Here is an 18,257-nt window from a genome sequence, read left to right on the forward strand (position 1 = left end):
CAACTTGAAGTCAGTTCTAGTTTCTTCACCCGTGTACCTGCCAAATCTTGCAGGGCGTAATACTTATCTCGTCCCGGTAGTAGGTATGCTCCAAGAACATGGAGTCTCTGTGTTGCATGCTCACGCACTTTAGCTGGAGTTCGCCAAGGAGTGGATGCCCTCCCCCCCTCTGCTAATCAAGTATGATACCCAATTCCCCCAGTACCGCAATGTTAATCAAAAAAATAATGGGATAATTATGAGTCTATAAAAGCCAAAACGACCTATAATTTGGGGCAGAGGGAGTAGTTTGTTACTCAAACAGACAACAGCTTTTAAGAAGCAATACTGGGCACGCAGTTTCAGAACATCATCCTACTGCAACAAATTATCTCATAAAACTAACATAGGTCAATATCTTGTAAGATGCCAAGAGTATCGAAAAGAATAAATGCAACAGAGAAACAAGCCGTCTATCCCATGAAAAATGAAGCACCATGGCATCAGAAGGTTATATATGAGAAATAAAATTAAATGGGCAACTACGAAAAATAGCATTCACATTTCCAGGAAAGTCAGAACATTTCCTAAACAGGATTCACATTTCCTGGAATGTAGAAACATTTCTTAAATAAGCATACACACCAGTCAGACAAGGTGTCTATCATGTTGGTCAGCTGATCAGGTGTAAGATCTCTCCCAGCTGCGAATTGTACCTGAAATGAATGCAAAGAAAAAAAAAATGAAAAAAGGTGATCACTAAACACATAGATAACAATATTAAAAACGATGCTGCAGAAACAGGTTGCAAGCATCTTACCTCAAAGCACCTTCTCAACTGATCCAGCTTGCCTCTAACAATACCCTAAATAAACATGCAGGATATTATGAATTTGATGCCAAAAACGCCGAAGCTGAAGCTAATAGGTGACACTGAAGACTACAGGAAAAACACTGGAAAGAAGAAAATTCCACTACAGATGGAACATCAGATTACTAAGGAAACAATACCTTACCCAATAACACATTTATGAGTCTCACTGGGATGGTTTATAAATTAAAAGTTACATAGATTTCAAGTGTCAAAATTGAAGAGGATGTGAGGGCTCACCGAGTACATGCACTCATTGATGAGGAAGTCTTCGAGCTCTCTTACGTTGGAAACGTCCAACTCTTGCATGAGCTGATCATATGGTAGTATCTAAAGAAATAATTGCAGGGAAAACAGAAAGTATATTAGAATTTCCACAGAAAAACATAGCATTGAGCAGAAGGTAAAATAGAATGCTACAAGAATGTTTCTTCCAATGTTCAGCTAAGCATCATAAATGAACAAGAAAAAAAATATAAGTCCAAGCCTTCCATAAGATTACATCCAGTAAACGTAACATAAGGTAAGATCTTCAGCAATTGGTTATCTATTTCACCAAGGAAAAACACCAATTTTCCCCTTCAGAGTTGATTCCTAAAAAGCTACTGCACAGAACTATTTACCATCATTAGAATAACAAGTAGGAGAGTTAAGAAACCTAGATAGCAAACATGACAGATGAGTGACTACCATTCACATGCTTGCTAGTATGATGGTCACAAATAAGAATCACTTAGTGTTCACAGAAAGAGATGCTATTTATGATTGCTTCAAATATTTGATAAGGTTAGTCAGAATTTGCACCTTAGTTGACTCTGCCAGAGTTAGCACACTGAGTTGCTTTAGCTTCCGGACTTGATCAGGCAACAACGCAGGAAGGGATCCAGAATTACCTACACTTACAGAAAGATGAATTAGGGAACAAAACAATGCATATACATTTCTATAAACCAGTACGAAAAACGGCTTCTAAGTGCAACTTCTAAGTGAGCCACACTTTGACATTAACCACTGTAAATACTGTGCATGCTGACAGCAATAGTAGACATAGATCAAACAGAGGAACATTCCTGCGAACACAAGTGGACTATGCGGTAAGATATAAGCACAGAGAAGCACATACCCTTAATAACTCGATAAACAGTTAATGCACACTCATCAATCATGAAAGTAGTTGGTAAATAGGCAAATTGATCTCAACACCTCAAGTTCTGTTTGCTAGTGTGACAGTGTGACATGTGATGTGCTATCAACTGGTTGACCAGAAAATCAATTTTATATTTGAGACACCAACAATGTTGGGTCCCTCTAAATGTGTATACAATGCTAATTGATCTCAGCATTAGAGCACCATCACCCACCCAATGGCCTCCATCTAAAGTTTCGAAACAATTTTCCACGTCATATTGCCTCTACCCAAAAAACACAATAATCCAAACAGGGCACCACGGGGAAGCCCACAGACGCACAGCAACGAATTCAAAGGGCGAAGCAACGTAAGAATTGCAAGGGCGCGGGTCGCGATCTTACTCTTGTAGTCCTTCAAGGTGCCGTAGGCAAAGAGCCGGAGTAAGTCCAGCGACGACGCGTACTGCGTGCCAGCGAGCTGCGCAAACAAACAAACGAAACAAGCAGCACAAACCACGTCAGATCGAGCCGCACGCCACCCAATCGCCGCGGGGAAAAAAATAATTAAACCCTAACCCTCGCCCGGCGGCGGGCGCCAAGGGAAGGTAGCGGAGGAGGAGGCCGAAGGCGGGGGCGGCGTACCTTGGAGAGGGCTGGGAGGGTGAGGAGCTCGGAGAAGGCGAAGAGGGCCGGGTGGGAGGTGGCCTCGAGAACCAGCGCGGCGAGCTGCGGCGCCGACGAAAGCGCCGCCGCCTGCGCCGAGAACTGCCCGATCAGCTCCGCCTGCCGCCGCTCCGCGTCCATCGCCATCGCCCCGCCGACGAGAGGGGGCAGCCGCTAGGGTTAGGTTTTGGAGGATCCGCCGGCGCCTCCTGGGGTTTCGCTTTCGGGCCTTCGCTCTCGCGTCCTCTGTTGGTGCGGAGCGCTCTCGTGCGGTTCGGCTGGGTTTTGGTTTTGTGGGGCCCGGTGGTGTGGTGTTGTGTCAGCCAGGTTGCCGCGTATCCATACCGATGACGTGGAGCTACCGCCGTTTGCGTCACCGCGCAGACGGGGAGGCCGGGCCGCCGGGGGAGGGCCGTTTATGCGAGAATTTTTTTATTTTTTTATTTTTTATTTTACGAATTTGCAGAAATAAATAGGCGATCCAAAAATTTGCAGAACTAGAACTTTGCCGCCGGATCAAACGGCGGTAAAGGGCTACCGCTGTCTCAACCGGCGGTAATAGAAGATACCGCCGAGTGAAACGGTGGTATCTTCCCGCATCCGCCACGTCGGCGTCGCAATCCGCTTACCGCCGTTGCATCCGACAGGCGGCACACGGTTTGCAGTAGCACGGGGGACGAGGCTGTTACCGCCGTTCCATCCGGCGGTATCCGGTTTCCGCCGGAGGAGCGGGCGGTAGCAGGCCCCGCCAATTCAAACGACAAGAGCTTGGTAGCTACCGTCGGCTGATTTGGCGGTAGCTCCCCCGCACCTTTAAAGCCATGGAGCAGCCAGCCCCGGGCGCATACGCATGCCCTTTTCCCCACCCAGCGTCAGAAGTGAGCGAGCGAGAGAAGGAGGGAGACGAGGGAGCACTCGGGATAGAGAAGGAAGGGAGGGAAGGAAGGAAGGGAGAGGAGGGAGGAGAAGAGAAAGGGAGGGAGGGAGGAGAGGAGAAAGGGAGGGAGGGAGGAGAGGAGGGGAGGGGAGTAGGGTGGAGATTGAAGCCCGGTTTTTCACTTCGTTTGAGGTATTTTTACTAACCCCCTAGTTTAGATTAGCTCGTAGTTGGTAGATGTAGTAGTAGTTGTTGTAGTAGCTATAGAAATAGTGTAGTGTGAAATAGTAGATGAAATCTAGGTGTTGATATGAGATATAGAAAAATATAAGTTAGTGGATATATTGGATTTAGCTTAAGTATTTAGATTATAATAAAATTAGTTTCTTGATTTATTTAGATTTAGCTTCTGTTCTTACCTTTTCAAAATTATGGGATGAATGATTGCCCTTAGCTGAATTTTCCTACAATAATAGCTACCAAGCTAGTATAAAGATGGCGCCTTTTGAAGCTTTGTATGGTTGAAGGTGCAGAACACCTTTGAATTGGTCAGAAGTAGAAGAAAGAACACATTTGGGATCGGATTGGTTATAGAAACTGAAGAAAAGGTCCGAAAAATTCGTAAACATCTTGAAATAGTTCGGTCCCGACAAAAGAGTTACTCGGATAAAAGAAGACAGTCTTTAGAATTTCATGTAGGAAACTTCGTGTATCTTAAGGTGTCTCCGATGAAGGGAGTGCAACGTTTTGGAAACTAAGGTAAATTGGCTCCAAGATATATTGGTCCTTATAAGATTTTGGAACGAAAAGGTCCAGTGGCATACAAACTTTCATTGCCAGATCAACTTGCCTCTATACATGATGTATTTCATGTATCTCAGCTTAAGAAATGTTTAAGAGTTCCGGAAGAGATTTTAGAAGATCTAGAAGTTGAGCTAGAACCAGATCTAACTTATGAAGAGAGACCCGTTAAAATTCTAGATCAAAAGATAAGAGATACTCGAACTAGGAATATCAAGTTTTACAAGGTGCAATGGAAAAATCACACTCCAGATCCAAGATGGCAACGGGCACAGATTACCCGCATGCCCGCGGGTAAAAACCCGTTAGGGTGAGGATATGGGTACCATTTTGTATCCACGGGTACGGGTGCGGGTTTTATTTTATACCCGCGGGTAAAAAATTTGCGGGTATGAAAATACACTATCCGTGCCCGCATACCCGCAAATCCGCATGACATGTGGGCCTGACCGCTGCTAGGGTTCCTCAATCCTTAATTCCTTATCCTCCTGACCTCCTCACCTCCTGACCCCACAGCCGTCAGCCGCATAGCCGCCCGCCCGGCCGCCCCCCAGTCCAAAGTCCAAACTCCTCCAGTCCTCCTACTGCTGTCCCGCTCGCCGCCGGCCGGAGGCTTGCCGCCGGCCGCCCGCAGGCGCGACCGCGCGACGGCGCAGGCGCCAGGAGCAGGCCGGCAGGCCGCCCTCCCGAGTTCCGGCCGCCGCCCGCCCTCCGAGTCCCGGCCGCCGCCCGCCCGGCCGCCGCCCGCACTCCCGGATCTCGGCCGCCGCCCGCCCGGCCGCCGCCCGCCCTCCCGGATCTCGGCCGCCGCCCGCCCGGCCGCCGCCCGCCCTCCCAGGTCCCGGCGGCCGCCCGCCCTCCCGGATCTCGGCCGCCGGCCACCCGGCCGCCGCCCGCCCGGCCGCCGCTCGGCCGCCGCCCGCCGGCCACCCGGCTGCCGCCCGCCCGGCCGCCGCTCGGCCGCCGCCCGCCCTGCTCGGCGCCAGCCCCCCAGGTGGTTTTTTTGGTGATTTTTTTCAGTGGTGTTCAATAGATAAAATGAATGAATTGCTTTCGAATTGTTTGATAAATCATCATGTTTTTATGAGAGAAGTTTGATAAATCATCATGTTTGTATGAATTGCTACTGCCTAGTCTATTGGAGTAACAAATCAAGTGATAATTTAATATCTACTATGATGTGCAGCTACAATGTCGACCCCTGGTAGCTCCCAAGTGCAAACCTCCCATGCAACTGCTGCAGTTGGTACTGAGGAGGACAAAGCTGTGGATGTTGTGAATGTATCAGAGGGGGAGGACTCAGATGATGGTGGGCGGCCTTCAAAGAGAAAGCTCACCTCTGTAGTCTGGAATGACTTTGAAAAAGTGCGTGTTGATGGAGTTTGGAAGGCCAAGTGCAACCACTGCAACAAGAAGCTTTCAGCCACATCAAGAAATGGTACAACGCACTTGAAAACTCATTTGAAAACTTGTGCCTACAATAAAAATAAGGCAGGAACAAAAGTTCAAACTAATTTGAGGTTTGCAACCACTGAAAAGGGGGCAGTAGCTGTAGAAAGCTATGTGTTTGATCAAGATGTAGCTAGAAAAGCTCTTTATTCCATGATTATACTGCATGAGTACCCATTGTCCATTGTTGATCACTATGGCTTTCGTAAATTTGTTAGTGCATTACAACCTTTGTTCAAAATGGCAACTAGAAACACTATTAGAAGGGACATCATGAGTTTCTATGAGGGAGAGAAAAGGAAAGCTAGGATATTCTTGCAAAGGACAAATTGTCGTGTTGCTATCACAACTGATCTTTGGACAGCTGAAAATCAAAAGAGAGGCTATATGGCAGTGACTGGACATTTTATTGATGACTCATGGACGCTTAGAAGCTGCATATTGAGGTGAATATCTTAATTCTGCTTGCTGTCCAGATTGTAGAATTATGTATGTTTGATGTATTATTGCTGAATTATTGCATTGTTTGATGTAGGTTTATGTATGTGCCATGCCCCCATACAGGAGAGGTTATTTGTGATGCATTGCATAAATGCCTGCAGAGTTGGGATCTTGATCGGAGGGTATCAACTGTGACTCTTGACAATTGCAGTGCCAATGATAATATGATTGGCTTAATGGACACAAGGCTTGGGGCGGCTAATATGCTATTGAAAGGAAAATGGCTGCACATGCGGTGTTGTGCACATATTCTCAACCTCATTGTGAAAGATGGCATGGCAGTAATTGGAACTGCAGTTGCGCACATCCGAGAAAGTGTTGCTTATTGGATTGCTACTCCAAAAAGGTACGAAAAGTTTGAGAAAACTGCTCTAGATGAAAATGTTGAATTGGACAAGAAGTTGCATTTAGACTGCAAAACTAGATGGAACTCAACCTACATCATGCTTAGCATTGCTATACCTTATAGGAAGGTTTTTGAACGTTTGGGTGAGCTTGATAGGACCTATGATTGTCCAGCAGCAGATGATTGGACATTTGCTACTAATGTTTGTGAGAAATTAGGGATATTCTATGAGCTTACTGAGTTATTTTCTGGGACAAAATATGTTACAGCTAACCTGTTCTTCCCTAAAGTATGTGAGATTAAACTTAAACTCAACTATTGGGGTCATGATGAAGATGAAACTATTAGGAACATGTCTGCTGCCATGATAGAAAAGTATGATAAGTATTGGGCTGACATCCATGGTCTTATGGCTGTTGCTGTTATTCTTGATCCACGTTTTAAGATGACAATGTTACATGCTTGCTATATTGCTCTTTTTGGAGAAGAGGCTGCTGGAAAATATGTTACAGAGGCTCAGGAATTGCTTACTAGTTTAATGAAACATTATCATGTGACAGACCAAGACAATGTGGCTACATCCTCTGCTGGTGCCCCTTCTACAGTTAGTGCAGCTGCTGTGTTGTCCATATTTAAAACTCTTACTGCAAATAAGAGGACTACAAGCTTTGTTAGAAGTAAGAATGAGCTTGATCGCTACTTAGAAGAGGAAACTCTTCCTCATGATGAGAATAATTATTTTGATATCCTAGGCTGGTGGAAGTTGGAGGGAGCTCGTTATCCTACTTTGAGGCTAATTGCTCGTGACATTTTGGCTATTCCAATCACCACAGTAGCTTCTGAATCGGCTTTCAGTACTAGTGGGAGGGTTTTAAGTGAGCATCGCAGTCGTCTTACTCCTAAAATGTTGGAAGCTTTGATGTGCAGCCAAAGTTGGCTTCGTCACAACCTCAAAGGTATAAAAATGTGCATTTACAATGAATTCTTTTCATTAATACATGGATTGTATACTGCAGCTACTAATGTTTGAACTTGGATGTAGATGAGGGTGATGGAAGGTTCAATACCTTTTGGTCATGCCTTGAAGACAATGAAGAAGATCTGAAAGATGAATATTGCATCACTAGAGCGGATTCCGACTAATTACCTGTCCATGACTCCATGTCTTGTTTATTTGCATCACTTGGGAGACTTTGCAGTTGAACAATGTGTCAATGTGTACTTGTATTAGTTGTATGGTATGCCTGTAGTCCTGTACTGTATTGTTGAATGTGTGGACCGTGGTGATTGGTGAACTATTGAACTGTGCTGTGTGATTTGTGATTGTGATGAATTGAGATTATGAACGTTGTGATCTATTTATATGTTAAATATCATCCATTTATACTTCTGGCGGGTATGCGGGCATGCCCGCGGGCAAAATATGCCCGCGGATAGCGGGCGCGGGCGCATAGTGTTGCCCGTGGCGGGTGGCGGGCGCGGGCGCGGGCGCGGATATACTGTCGCGGGTGCGGGTTTGTGGTTTGTATATCCGCGCGGGTTTTACCCGTTGCCATTTTTACTCCAGATGAGGCTACTTGGGAACAGGCAGAAGAATTAGAATCCAAGTACCCCGAGTTATTTGAAATTGTTGAAATCGAGTAAACAGTCATCGCTGGACAACCACCCCAACTTCCTTATGCAGAATAGAGAAAGATGTTCGTCTGACGCAATTTCCTTTCCATTCTTCAAACAAGGGGTTTAGCATTTGGAATCTCGGGACGAGATTCTATTAAGGGGGAGAGACTGTAACAACTAGGTGTTAAAAAGGTTTAAAAATGGTCATTTTGAGGTTGAGGACAAAATTTGGGTGCTAAGAGAGTTTATTGGCAAAAGTCAACTTTAAGTCAAATGTTGACCAAAAACGCCAAATTGAGATTCAAATTTAGAAAAAGATGAAAAATGCGTGGATTTGGACTTTATGGACAATTGGAACTTAAAGAGACCATTTGAGAAGCAAATGGACCTTAAATTGTCCAAAAAAATCAAAATGATGGATGCTCCAGTTCACTAACTGAAAATAGGAATGACTGTGAATTTTGATTCAAGAGATTTTGAAGAATCTTATGTGGACCTTTGGTTTTATAGGCAAAATGGAACTTTTATATCAAGCTTAGCATGATCTCCAAGTTTGGCATGAAATAATTGGTATTTGAAGTGTTAAGTGGAAATTCAAGATTTAATTGGAGAAGGGGGTGCTGTTCTGTTAAGAAGTACAGACAGTCATTGCAAATTCAGTTCGGTGAAAAGCAAGAAATGGCAGTTAGTTTTAGAGCTAGATTTGGAAGAGAAAAAGAAGGATTTAACTTTTGAGATGAATCAGAGAAGTGTAGAAATAGGTTCTCTACAACTTCTATAAAGGAGGTTTTGAGAGATTAAGTGAGGGAAATGGAGAAAATACAATCTGAACTTTCAGCTCAACCAAAATATACAGTTCTGTCAATATTGGAAAAACAATGTACAGTAACAGTTTGGTTTCACCATCTTTAGCATAAATTTCTGAGAAATCTAGTGTGGGAGATACATGAGTTCTTGTGAAAATGGAACCTTGGTTAGTTGTAGAACAAAGAGGGATAAAGGATGGATGCTACGGATCCAGTTACAGAGAGTTTTTGGCTGGATTTTGAGTTTCAAAATCTCGGTGCTAGAGTGCTCGCCTTGGTTAATGGTCAATCTATCAATTGAAGTACTCAATTTACACTACAAGATTGTTTAAAGGAGCGTCACGAATCGCAATGGAAATTTGGGAGTTTTTAACCTCTGAACCTTGAAGGATTTGAATACAAGCAAGTGTTAATAGAGAAGAACAGAGGAAACAGAGACATGCCTCGCCAGTCATACTTGCATGCCGGCCAGCGCGACTCGCGAACCACGTCCACATCCATGCCCGCCTGAACCTCACCGACATGGCCTCCATGTGGTAAAAGCTTTGTATATCTACTGTTCCCGCCCTCATCCATTTTTCCATGTCGTCTTTTCACCGAGCGAACAGAAACTCGCGTGAGCCTGTACCATCTCCGGCCGTTCCTCGTGTCGTCGTTTCCTCCTCGCGAACCAGCCACCAACCACCTCTCTAGCTCCACTGCGACGCCCTGCAACCGCCCGTTGTCTGGTTCGTCACTGCCAAGCCCGGGAATCGCTGTTGTTTTCGTCCGGTCGCCGTCGTCTCGGTGCTCACGGTGAGCTCTCCATGCCACTGTTCTACCTTCGTTTGGTGAGACGTGGGCGCGTCACAGGTTCATAGGGAAGCTGTAGGTTGCGCCACCCCTCCCGTTGTTAGGCCGTCACCGTTTGCAGCCATGGCCGGCCGCCGGCCAAGCCGCCCGCCACCATGGAGAGGCCAGTTCAGGCCATCTCCCGGGGGGCCGCCGCCGCCCACGAGTGCGCCGTGACCTGGGGGTGCCTCCACAGCCCGGCCCCGTCACCGGCAGGGTGCCGGCCGACGCACCCCGCCCCCCTGTTGTGCCCTGCCTTTGGGCGCAGGGCAGAAGAAGACCCCTGGAGCCAAGGGCCCACGCGCTAGGGAAAGAAAGGAGAAAGAGAAGGGGGACGACGGGTAGAAAAGAAGGGGAAAGAAGGGTCGGTCCTAGGGGCCCAGTGCGAGAGAGAGGGGGTAGATAGGAGTGTAGTGAGAAAAGTTTGACCGGAGGTTTTGGATAATCATAGGTTTTCCCTTTTGTAAATAAATAGTTTAAATTCGGTTTTCACCATTTAATTCACGGAAAATTCTAGAAATGTTCGAAAATAGTGAAACCAATTTTGTTAGGATTGTTTTATTTTCCTTTATGCATTAAAATTTTTAAACCTTAGGAAAAATAATAAAATTTAGGTATTTATTTAATGCCTTTTGATTAAGGTATTTAAATAAATGTTTAACCTTTATTAAATGCATCAAATTTTGAATAATGTTTTCTTATTCACAAATTATTATTAAACTATAGGAATTAAGTTTTGAGATTAGAAAATATTTATAATGCTTTCTAAAAATAAAAGAAAACGGCCTAAGGTAGGTTAGTAAAGAGATTATTAATGGTGGGTTAATCTTTATGGGTAGTTTAGTGTTGGCTTGCAACTTATTCATGAAGATAGGTTGTATAGTCACTTGTTGGCTTGCAACTTTATCATGAAGGAAAGTTGTATAGTCATGTGTTCAAAAATTTACATCTCTAACCCCTGCATATACTAAATCGTAGACACCGAAGCTCCAGAAGTGGAATTCTTGGATTTATCTGAAGAACCTTCGGAGTTTGAGGAGATTGTTGAGTTGATCCCCTTTGAAGCCGGACCGTCAGACAACGCTAACCTTTTTACAGATCAAGGCAAGCCCCGGTGCATCTATGCCTACCTAATTTGGAGTTATTATTTCATGTGTCCAATTATTGGTTATTTTCTTTGTGAATGCATTAAGTCTAGGAGTTGATTGAAACCTACTCTTGTGCATGATCCTACCTTGTTTAGAGGACATCTTTGCCACTTGTTCACTAATTAGTAAGTATCCTATGCTTAGTGATGCTTAGATACTTCAAGCAACTTGGTTGCTTAGCTCTAAGGTAAATTTGGTCATACATGTTAGTCAAGGAAAAATAGCTTGAAAATTGGAAATGCAGACAGAAGCTAGAGATGATAGTTGTGTCTGCTAAATTAATTTGGCTAAGGCCCGATCGTTGTCTTAACCTTTGATCAAGTGAGTTTTACCTGGTTGCTTACTGGGTATGGGACCAGTAAAGCCCGGTATGTTAGTTGGCTCTCTGATCGAGAATATTTCGTACCCGTGCTTGACGTGCTGGAGAATGGCAGGGGCGTAGCTGGAAACTCACATGGAGATCAGGCCAGACGTGGGGTCCCATGTGGGGGTGCGTCCCTGGGTTCGGGTAGTCATATTCCCAATCTTTGGGTGCGGCTAATCGAAAAGTCGTTATGTGCAACCTGGACAGTTGTACATAGCTGGTGGTCAGGGTATCTCCTGCAGAATGTAAATTGATCCGGATCGCCGCAATTCTCGATTATTAATGCACTTGATCACCGTTAAGCATCGTAGTGTAATCCAGTTGAATGCAATATTTTTCCAAAATTAAATATGTTGTATGACTTAGTTCCAACTGGTTGCTAAAATATTTTTCGCCATCTAGACTGATCAGGTAACAAACTCAATCTGAAATAAAAGATAAAACTAAGGTTTCACTTATAGTAAGCTCTTTTAGCAAAAATGTGAGTTAGCCGATACACTAAACAACTATCATTCAGTTTTGGAAAAACTATTTATATTGGTTTGTCGGGTTAGTCTTGCTAAGTACCCCGTACTCAATGGAATCCTTCGTTGCTATTTCACAACCACAGCAGGAGTCCGCCAAGGGAGAAGCCCCGAAGAACTAGGGTATTTTTTTTACGAGTCTCATAATACCCTAGAAATAAAACTCAGTTGTTTAACTTTTACCTGGACTAGTTTATGTTTTAAACTCTTAGAACTGCTCTAACCTGCATTGTTAAGTTTGTTTCAAACTATGGTTTGTAATAATTCGCACCTCGATATGTATGTAAAAATGTAATATTTGTTGATACCTTCCCATCGTGGAAGTGATCCTGATGTATGGCTATGGATCACGTCGTGGATGTTTTGAGGAGTCCTAGAGACACTCAACGGACTACCGGACTTATACTGTTTTAAGTGCGTTTCGGATAATTGCTGTTCTGACAACGATTAGGCGCACTTAAACCAGTTTAAGTGGGGCGGTTCCGCCACAACTGGTATCAGAGCCATAGGTTGGGATAATCAACAGATATTACGGTTTAAAAAAATGAGACTCTATCTTAAATATAGAAAAATGTGGGTCTTAGGTGGCAGTAGTGTTAATTGGTTGATTGTTTCGCAGATGCTAATTGTTTGTTGCGTGTCGCTAGTATTCGATAGTATATTATTAGGGGGAGATTGCGATGCCACCAAGTTTTCTTACGAGTGTGTATATGAGTCTGAAAGTGTAGGAATTGCTGCATCATAATTGCATTTCATATCTTAAAAATTTTTGGGTTTGATGAGTGCCGTTAGACCTAACCCCGCTTCTCTTATCAGATGTTCCAAGAATAAGACCCTCATGAAATTGTTTAAATGGCTATGTACCCAGAATCAGGAGAGGAAATTCATTGTACTATGGAAGAAACTTGATGGCCTTACAAAGAAACAATCCGAAGAGCTAGGCAAGAGGCTGATCAACAGTGAGGTTGATCACCCTATGTCTCTGGAGGACGTCGGACTGGATGGTCCAAATGTTAGGCGAAGACGGGGTAGGTCCATTAAGACATTCTCACAGTGGATTGAGCATGAGTCGAAGAAAAAGTTGGCATTACTCTATGACGAGGGAGGTCCTAGGTGGGGTATAATGACTACAAATCTAGCTGAGGTGTACAATTGGATCCAACACGGTGTTAGGGGATTGTCCCTTATTGTTATCATGGAATTATTCTTATACCGCACCATGAAGTACTTAAGGGAACGGTATGTAGTGGCAAATAAGTCAATGGCTGATAATCACAAAATTTATGGGTACAAGATGACAGAGTACATAGAGGAGGCGCATAAGTATCGTGTTAATGAAGTGGGTGCTGTTGAATGCCGGTTCAAGGTTGTTTGCAGGGACAAAGGTCGATTGGGGGGAGGCGTGAGAAGCACACACAGGAGTGCATCATTACCAATGAAGGGTGTTTGCTCATGCCAGAAGCCACGATTGTTTCATAGGCTTTACACCCATGTTATTGCTGCATGTATCAAGGCAGGGGGATTTCAGCCTCGTCGGTTCATACCACATTACTCCCTTAAGGAAACTATATGGTACACCTGGAGGAACGAGGTTTATGTATCGTTTAGTAGGAAACTTCATAAATAATCCTGGTAATGCCGCATGTTACGTTCCTAACTCTGATCCAGAAATGTTCCAATAGGTCGGGCAACGCAAGAACAGACGCATCCAGAACAACATGGATCAATCTGAAGTTGGTTCTGATGTCCGCCTCTGCTCCAAGTGCAATGAAACAGGTCACACGTACAAGAATTGCCCAGCAACGACATATGGAGGCGGGAGTAACCAAGCTGGACCATCAACAGGTGACGCAAATGCTCCAGCACATGGTCGGGGGCGTCATGCACGTAGAAATAATGACGGGCTTCTGTGATTCAAGTATGTAGCAGTAGCAATGTGTGTTGTATGTTTATGAATTCGTACATTTCTACTTTGTCATATGTAATGTTATTTGTCTCGTTAGTTCTATGTTGATCGTTAGTTCTATGTTCATAGACTCCTGTAATTCTTAGATTATGGAATGTAACCTAAGTTGTAATAGTAAGACATTGTAATAATTTCGTATCATGTACTATTTCATTTATGTTGTGTTTCGAATATCTCATGTCTAGCATATTCTATTTGATTTATGTAGTATTTGAAATAACTTATATGTGTTGCAAATTTTATTATTTCGTCGCGTAATAATATTATACGTGTTGCAGGTATGGTGGAGGAGGCTAGAGAGGGGTATCAAACCCCCGAATTGCTCGACCCTTCCGTGGAGGCCCTTCACAGGTCGTTCATGTCAGCCGTAAGGGGTGCCAACCTCGGCACGCTTCGCGCACGTGTCCCGCTTTCGACGATGCCGATTGACGCTCGTTGGATTCCGAGGTACATTTTACTAGTTCACTCAATTTGAAGTTCTAGCATTGTGTTCTTTTAACTAATAAATGGTATGCATGGTTGGTTGGTTGAGGGAGACATGGTTGGTTCTTTTAACTAATAAATGGCGCTGCGGGGCTCCTTCCTCTAGTGAGGTTGGTTGAGGGAGACATGATGGACGCCGGCGTGAAGCGCGCGGAGAAGTCGACACATTTCCACTTTGACATGTCACTTCTAGCATGTCTTCTTGACCGTTGGCGGTTTGAGACTCACATGTTCCACCTCACAGTGGGTGAGATGGCCCCGACACTTGAGGACGTGTCGCTCCTTTTTGGACTTCCTTGTGCCGGCAGGGCCGTTGGCGCAGAGGACGTGCCGGTTATCTGACGTGAGGAGCTTTTGGCCCGGTTTGCCCACATTTTGCGGAACTATCGGGCCGAGCCGTACCGCACCTTCAGCTCCACACATGGGCCCACGAAGAAGTGGCTCATGCAGTTCAGTGTGAGTACTTATTTACATGACTTTTGATATCGTTATAGCTAAGTTTTGTGAATTTGTCAACTAACTCGTATTGTTGTGCAGGTCGACTACACGAGAGCCGACGCCGCCGACGCCACAGTTGCGCGACACTTGGAGGCATACTTGCTGTGGCTCTTTGGGTGGATCTATTCTGCACGTCCTAGGGGAACTCGGTGCCTAAGCACCTACTTTCTTATGCGAGGGCCATAGCGGAGGCCCCGCTTGACGAGGTTCCATAGTACAGCTGGGGTTCAGCTGTATTGACGGCGTCCTACAGGGGCCTTTGCACGGGCTGCTGCAAGGTCAACTCGATGGAGCCTATCTTCGTCGGCTGCCATTGCTTCTTCAGATGTGGTCGTACGAGTGCTTCCCGATAGGTAGGCCACTCATTAACGTGCCCCCTACCCGGTGTTGCCTTTCGACCACGACGACGTCGACAGACCCACGATGGAGTCGTTGTGGTGCTTGCGAAAGGTACGATACTACACCTACAATTACTCAATTCATATGTTGCATGCATTTAGATTTCAATTACTAAACCTGTTTGTGAAATATTTTTTTAGGGATCGTGGGTTAGAGTGTAGACGAAGAAGTCGTACCCAGACTTTGCCGGTCAGTTCGACGCTCTTGTCGACACCGACGTGAGGTGGACCCTAACCCCAGCGGACGTCCACGCTCGTGCCTCGCATGGGCTGTCTTCATTGTGCCTTCGAGACCGGGAGTACTGAATGACGAAGAGGCCACTGGTGTACGACATCCACGTCAAGGATTACGCGGTTCACCGTGTCATGAGGCAGTTCCGCCGGTACCAGGAGTCCCCACTTCCTGTTGCTCACATTATCCCGGCCGACGTTCACAGGTACACCCCATTTAATCATTTTCCGTCTAATAAATATTTTGCGTTACTCTAACCCGTTGCACGATGCATATGTTAGGTGGACCCGTCAGGGTGGTGCTAGGCTAGCTACCCAATGGGGTCTGAGGATGGTTCCGTACGTCGAGATGTGGGCGGCCGCTTTGGAGGAGTTAGTGCACGAGGACAGTCTACACGACGATGACGCTTTCGCAGCGTACCTGTAGTGGTACTTGCCGAGGACACGTGTGCGCGTCATGCACATTCCGGGATAGCCACCGACAGAGACCGCACCTGTGACGCAGACCTACCCGCGTTCCAGGAACGTGAACTCCAGTGCAGGCTCCAAATTGGCTCGCGAGTGGTGGAAGGCGTGCCAGTCAATTTGACTTGAAAATTAACAAGGTAAACATTAAATCCCTAAGCTGATCCGCGGCTAAGACTCTCAAACTCATGGGTAGGCTTTTTTGGAATAAACACCACAATAGATAGATATTTTAATGTAAACATGCGGTGTAAATAAATAAAATATTAATGGCATGTGCCATCAGCTATGTCAGCTGACGGGCTAAGATAACGTATTGTAACACAACAACCATAAAAGGGGAGTCCTTGTTAACCATGCGCTAAGCTAATAAATCTAGCCAATGTCTTGGTAAGTGTATTGAACTCAGATAAGATAACACGAAGAGAGGGGATTCGCATCGATCTACTAACTTAAAAGATTAGAACATAGCAACAAGGATCAGTCGATGCTGACTGTACACAAGCCAAATACATTAACAGATCTTGATTAATGTCTTGATAGGTGTATTAAACTTAGACAAGGTAACACGAATGAGAGAGTATTAACCTCGATCTAACAACGTTGACTAGAGCACAATCACCAAAGACCTTTTGCCTACCACTTACAAGTCTATTAAGGTAATAAAGTATAATCAGTGTCATGACCGTGTAATTGAATTTAGATAAGGTAACACGGAGAAAGGGCATTAACTTCGACCCGTTAATTTTAACAGACAGGCTCACGGCAGCAAGGTCTCACATGCACCCCTATCGGCTCAATAACGTCATCATGCTTTCGTAAGATACGAATAAGACCCGATCGAAGCATCGACTCTCAATGGTAGCACGTTGACGTCAGAGGCTTGACGGTTAGTAATACGAGGGGTAGGGGTAAGGATCTATCAGACCTAGCTATATAAAGCAGTAAAGCTATGCAGAGTCTACCAGCCGATATGATACGATAACTGTGAATGTTTAAACAAGGCAAGGGAGCCGGTGAAGACAACCTAACCAGATCTAAGCCGTTTGATAACTTGAGCAACGTTGAAAACAAGCAGAATATTGAACAAAGCCTAGAAAGTTCTACGTGCAATCTAAGATAACTCGATAACTAGCCACACAACAATATCAGGATATAAGACTTAACTTAGAAAGTTCTGATAGAGGTTGTAATGATCGGGTGACAGTCTTTACAAGCTCGCTTGAGATCGAAGCTGATGCAGCCTTACACGCTAGAAGGAACTCATCGAATCTATTCTACTCTTACTCCTAGGGTTTGGTGGCGTGGCGCCAAAATGTTATATTGATTGATTGATTGATGATTATTATAATGGCTAGGGGTACATATTTATATCCTGGACTAATGACTCCTAGTCAGCTAGGATAACGACTCGTATAAGACTCCCTAATAATAAAAGAAAATATTAAGATACATGGACTCTAATTTCCCTTTCCCTTGTGTAGAATCAAAGCTTTCTCTGGCCTTCGTATGCATGTACTGTCCTTTCCTTCTTAATTAATCAATCCGGCCACCATCCTTTCTTTAATTACCTTGCATGCAGTCTAAAACGTCACTTTCCAATGTATGTACGCATGCAAATAATCCTCATGACACATGCAGCACCCGTCTCTACATATATGCATGCAACTCCGTACGTCATACTTGCAGGCCTCCGTACGTCATACAAACAAAATCATCGGCTTGGTTCCCGCTGCCTGTGACTCCCGTAGACGTATGGCTGTGGCTGATTATCTTCTCTTACTTTGGATTATCTGATTTTGTTGGTCAAAATTCGGTGTCAACAGCTAAATTATGAATCTTGGCATCAATCAACTATAGTTGACTTTAGTTAAAGACTTAAAGGCCATAAAGTGGAAGGAGTGTAAACAGTAGTAGAAGAAACGGTCAACCATTCGCTCGGTATACAATAAGGTGTGAATGTGTGACATCAACATTGTTTTTTCTGCCTTTCAAAAAAAACATTGTTTTTCTGGACTTTTGAATGTCACCAATTGTTGTATGTCTCTGAATATTTTGATGGGATGCTTGAAATTGATGCACATTTTCTCCGAAGTACTCTGCTGAGTCATGACATTATTACAATTTAAAGGCTCGATCACATCACGCTGTGGAGACACTGCCAATTTCTAGAGGATCACTATTAACGGATCAGTAACTTTAGGTCTTGCTTAAAACACCATGGACCTTCAGCCTGTTCGCTTCAGCTTATTCAGTCGGCTTATCAGCCACCAAACAATATTTTTCTCTCACAACAAATCAGCCGTTTCAG

The 18,257-nt window shown here is 44.6% G+C and overlaps 1 protein-coding gene across 4 annotated transcripts in view; it reads right to left on the minus strand.

The window, feature by feature from the left end:
- LOC101777516 (COP9 signalosome complex subunit 7) overlaps nt 1–2,921 on the minus strand; it is a 5,729-nt gene extending 2,808 nt beyond the window's left edge. For 2 of the 4 annotated variants that reach the window (XM_012843360.2, XM_004957681.3), the window contains exons 1-6: nt 2,621–2,921; nt 2,381–2,456; nt 1,655–1,743; nt 1,091–1,180; nt 800–844; nt 625–695 (exon numbers count right to left, since the gene is read on the minus strand). In XM_012843360.2, the coding sequence (XP_012698814.1) occupies nt 625–695; nt 800–844; nt 1,091–1,180; nt 1,655–1,743; nt 2,381–2,456; nt 2,621–2,788 (539 nt within the window). In that variant the 5' untranslated portion in view covers nt 2,789–2,921. The remainder of the gene's footprint in view (nt 1–624; nt 696–799; nt 845–1,090; nt 1,181–1,654; nt 1,744–2,380; nt 2,457–2,620) is intronic. The other 2 variants (XM_004957680.3, XM_004957679.3) reach the window with 2 other exon arrangements.
- Nucleotides 2,922–18,257: the final 15,336 nt, after the last annotated feature.

This window comes from Setaria italica, chromosome II (assembly GCF_000263155.2).
Source record: "Setaria italica strain Yugu1 chromosome II, Setaria_italica_v2.0, whole genome shotgun sequence".
NCBI lineage: Eukaryota > Viridiplantae > Streptophyta > Magnoliopsida > Poales > Poaceae > Setaria > Setaria italica.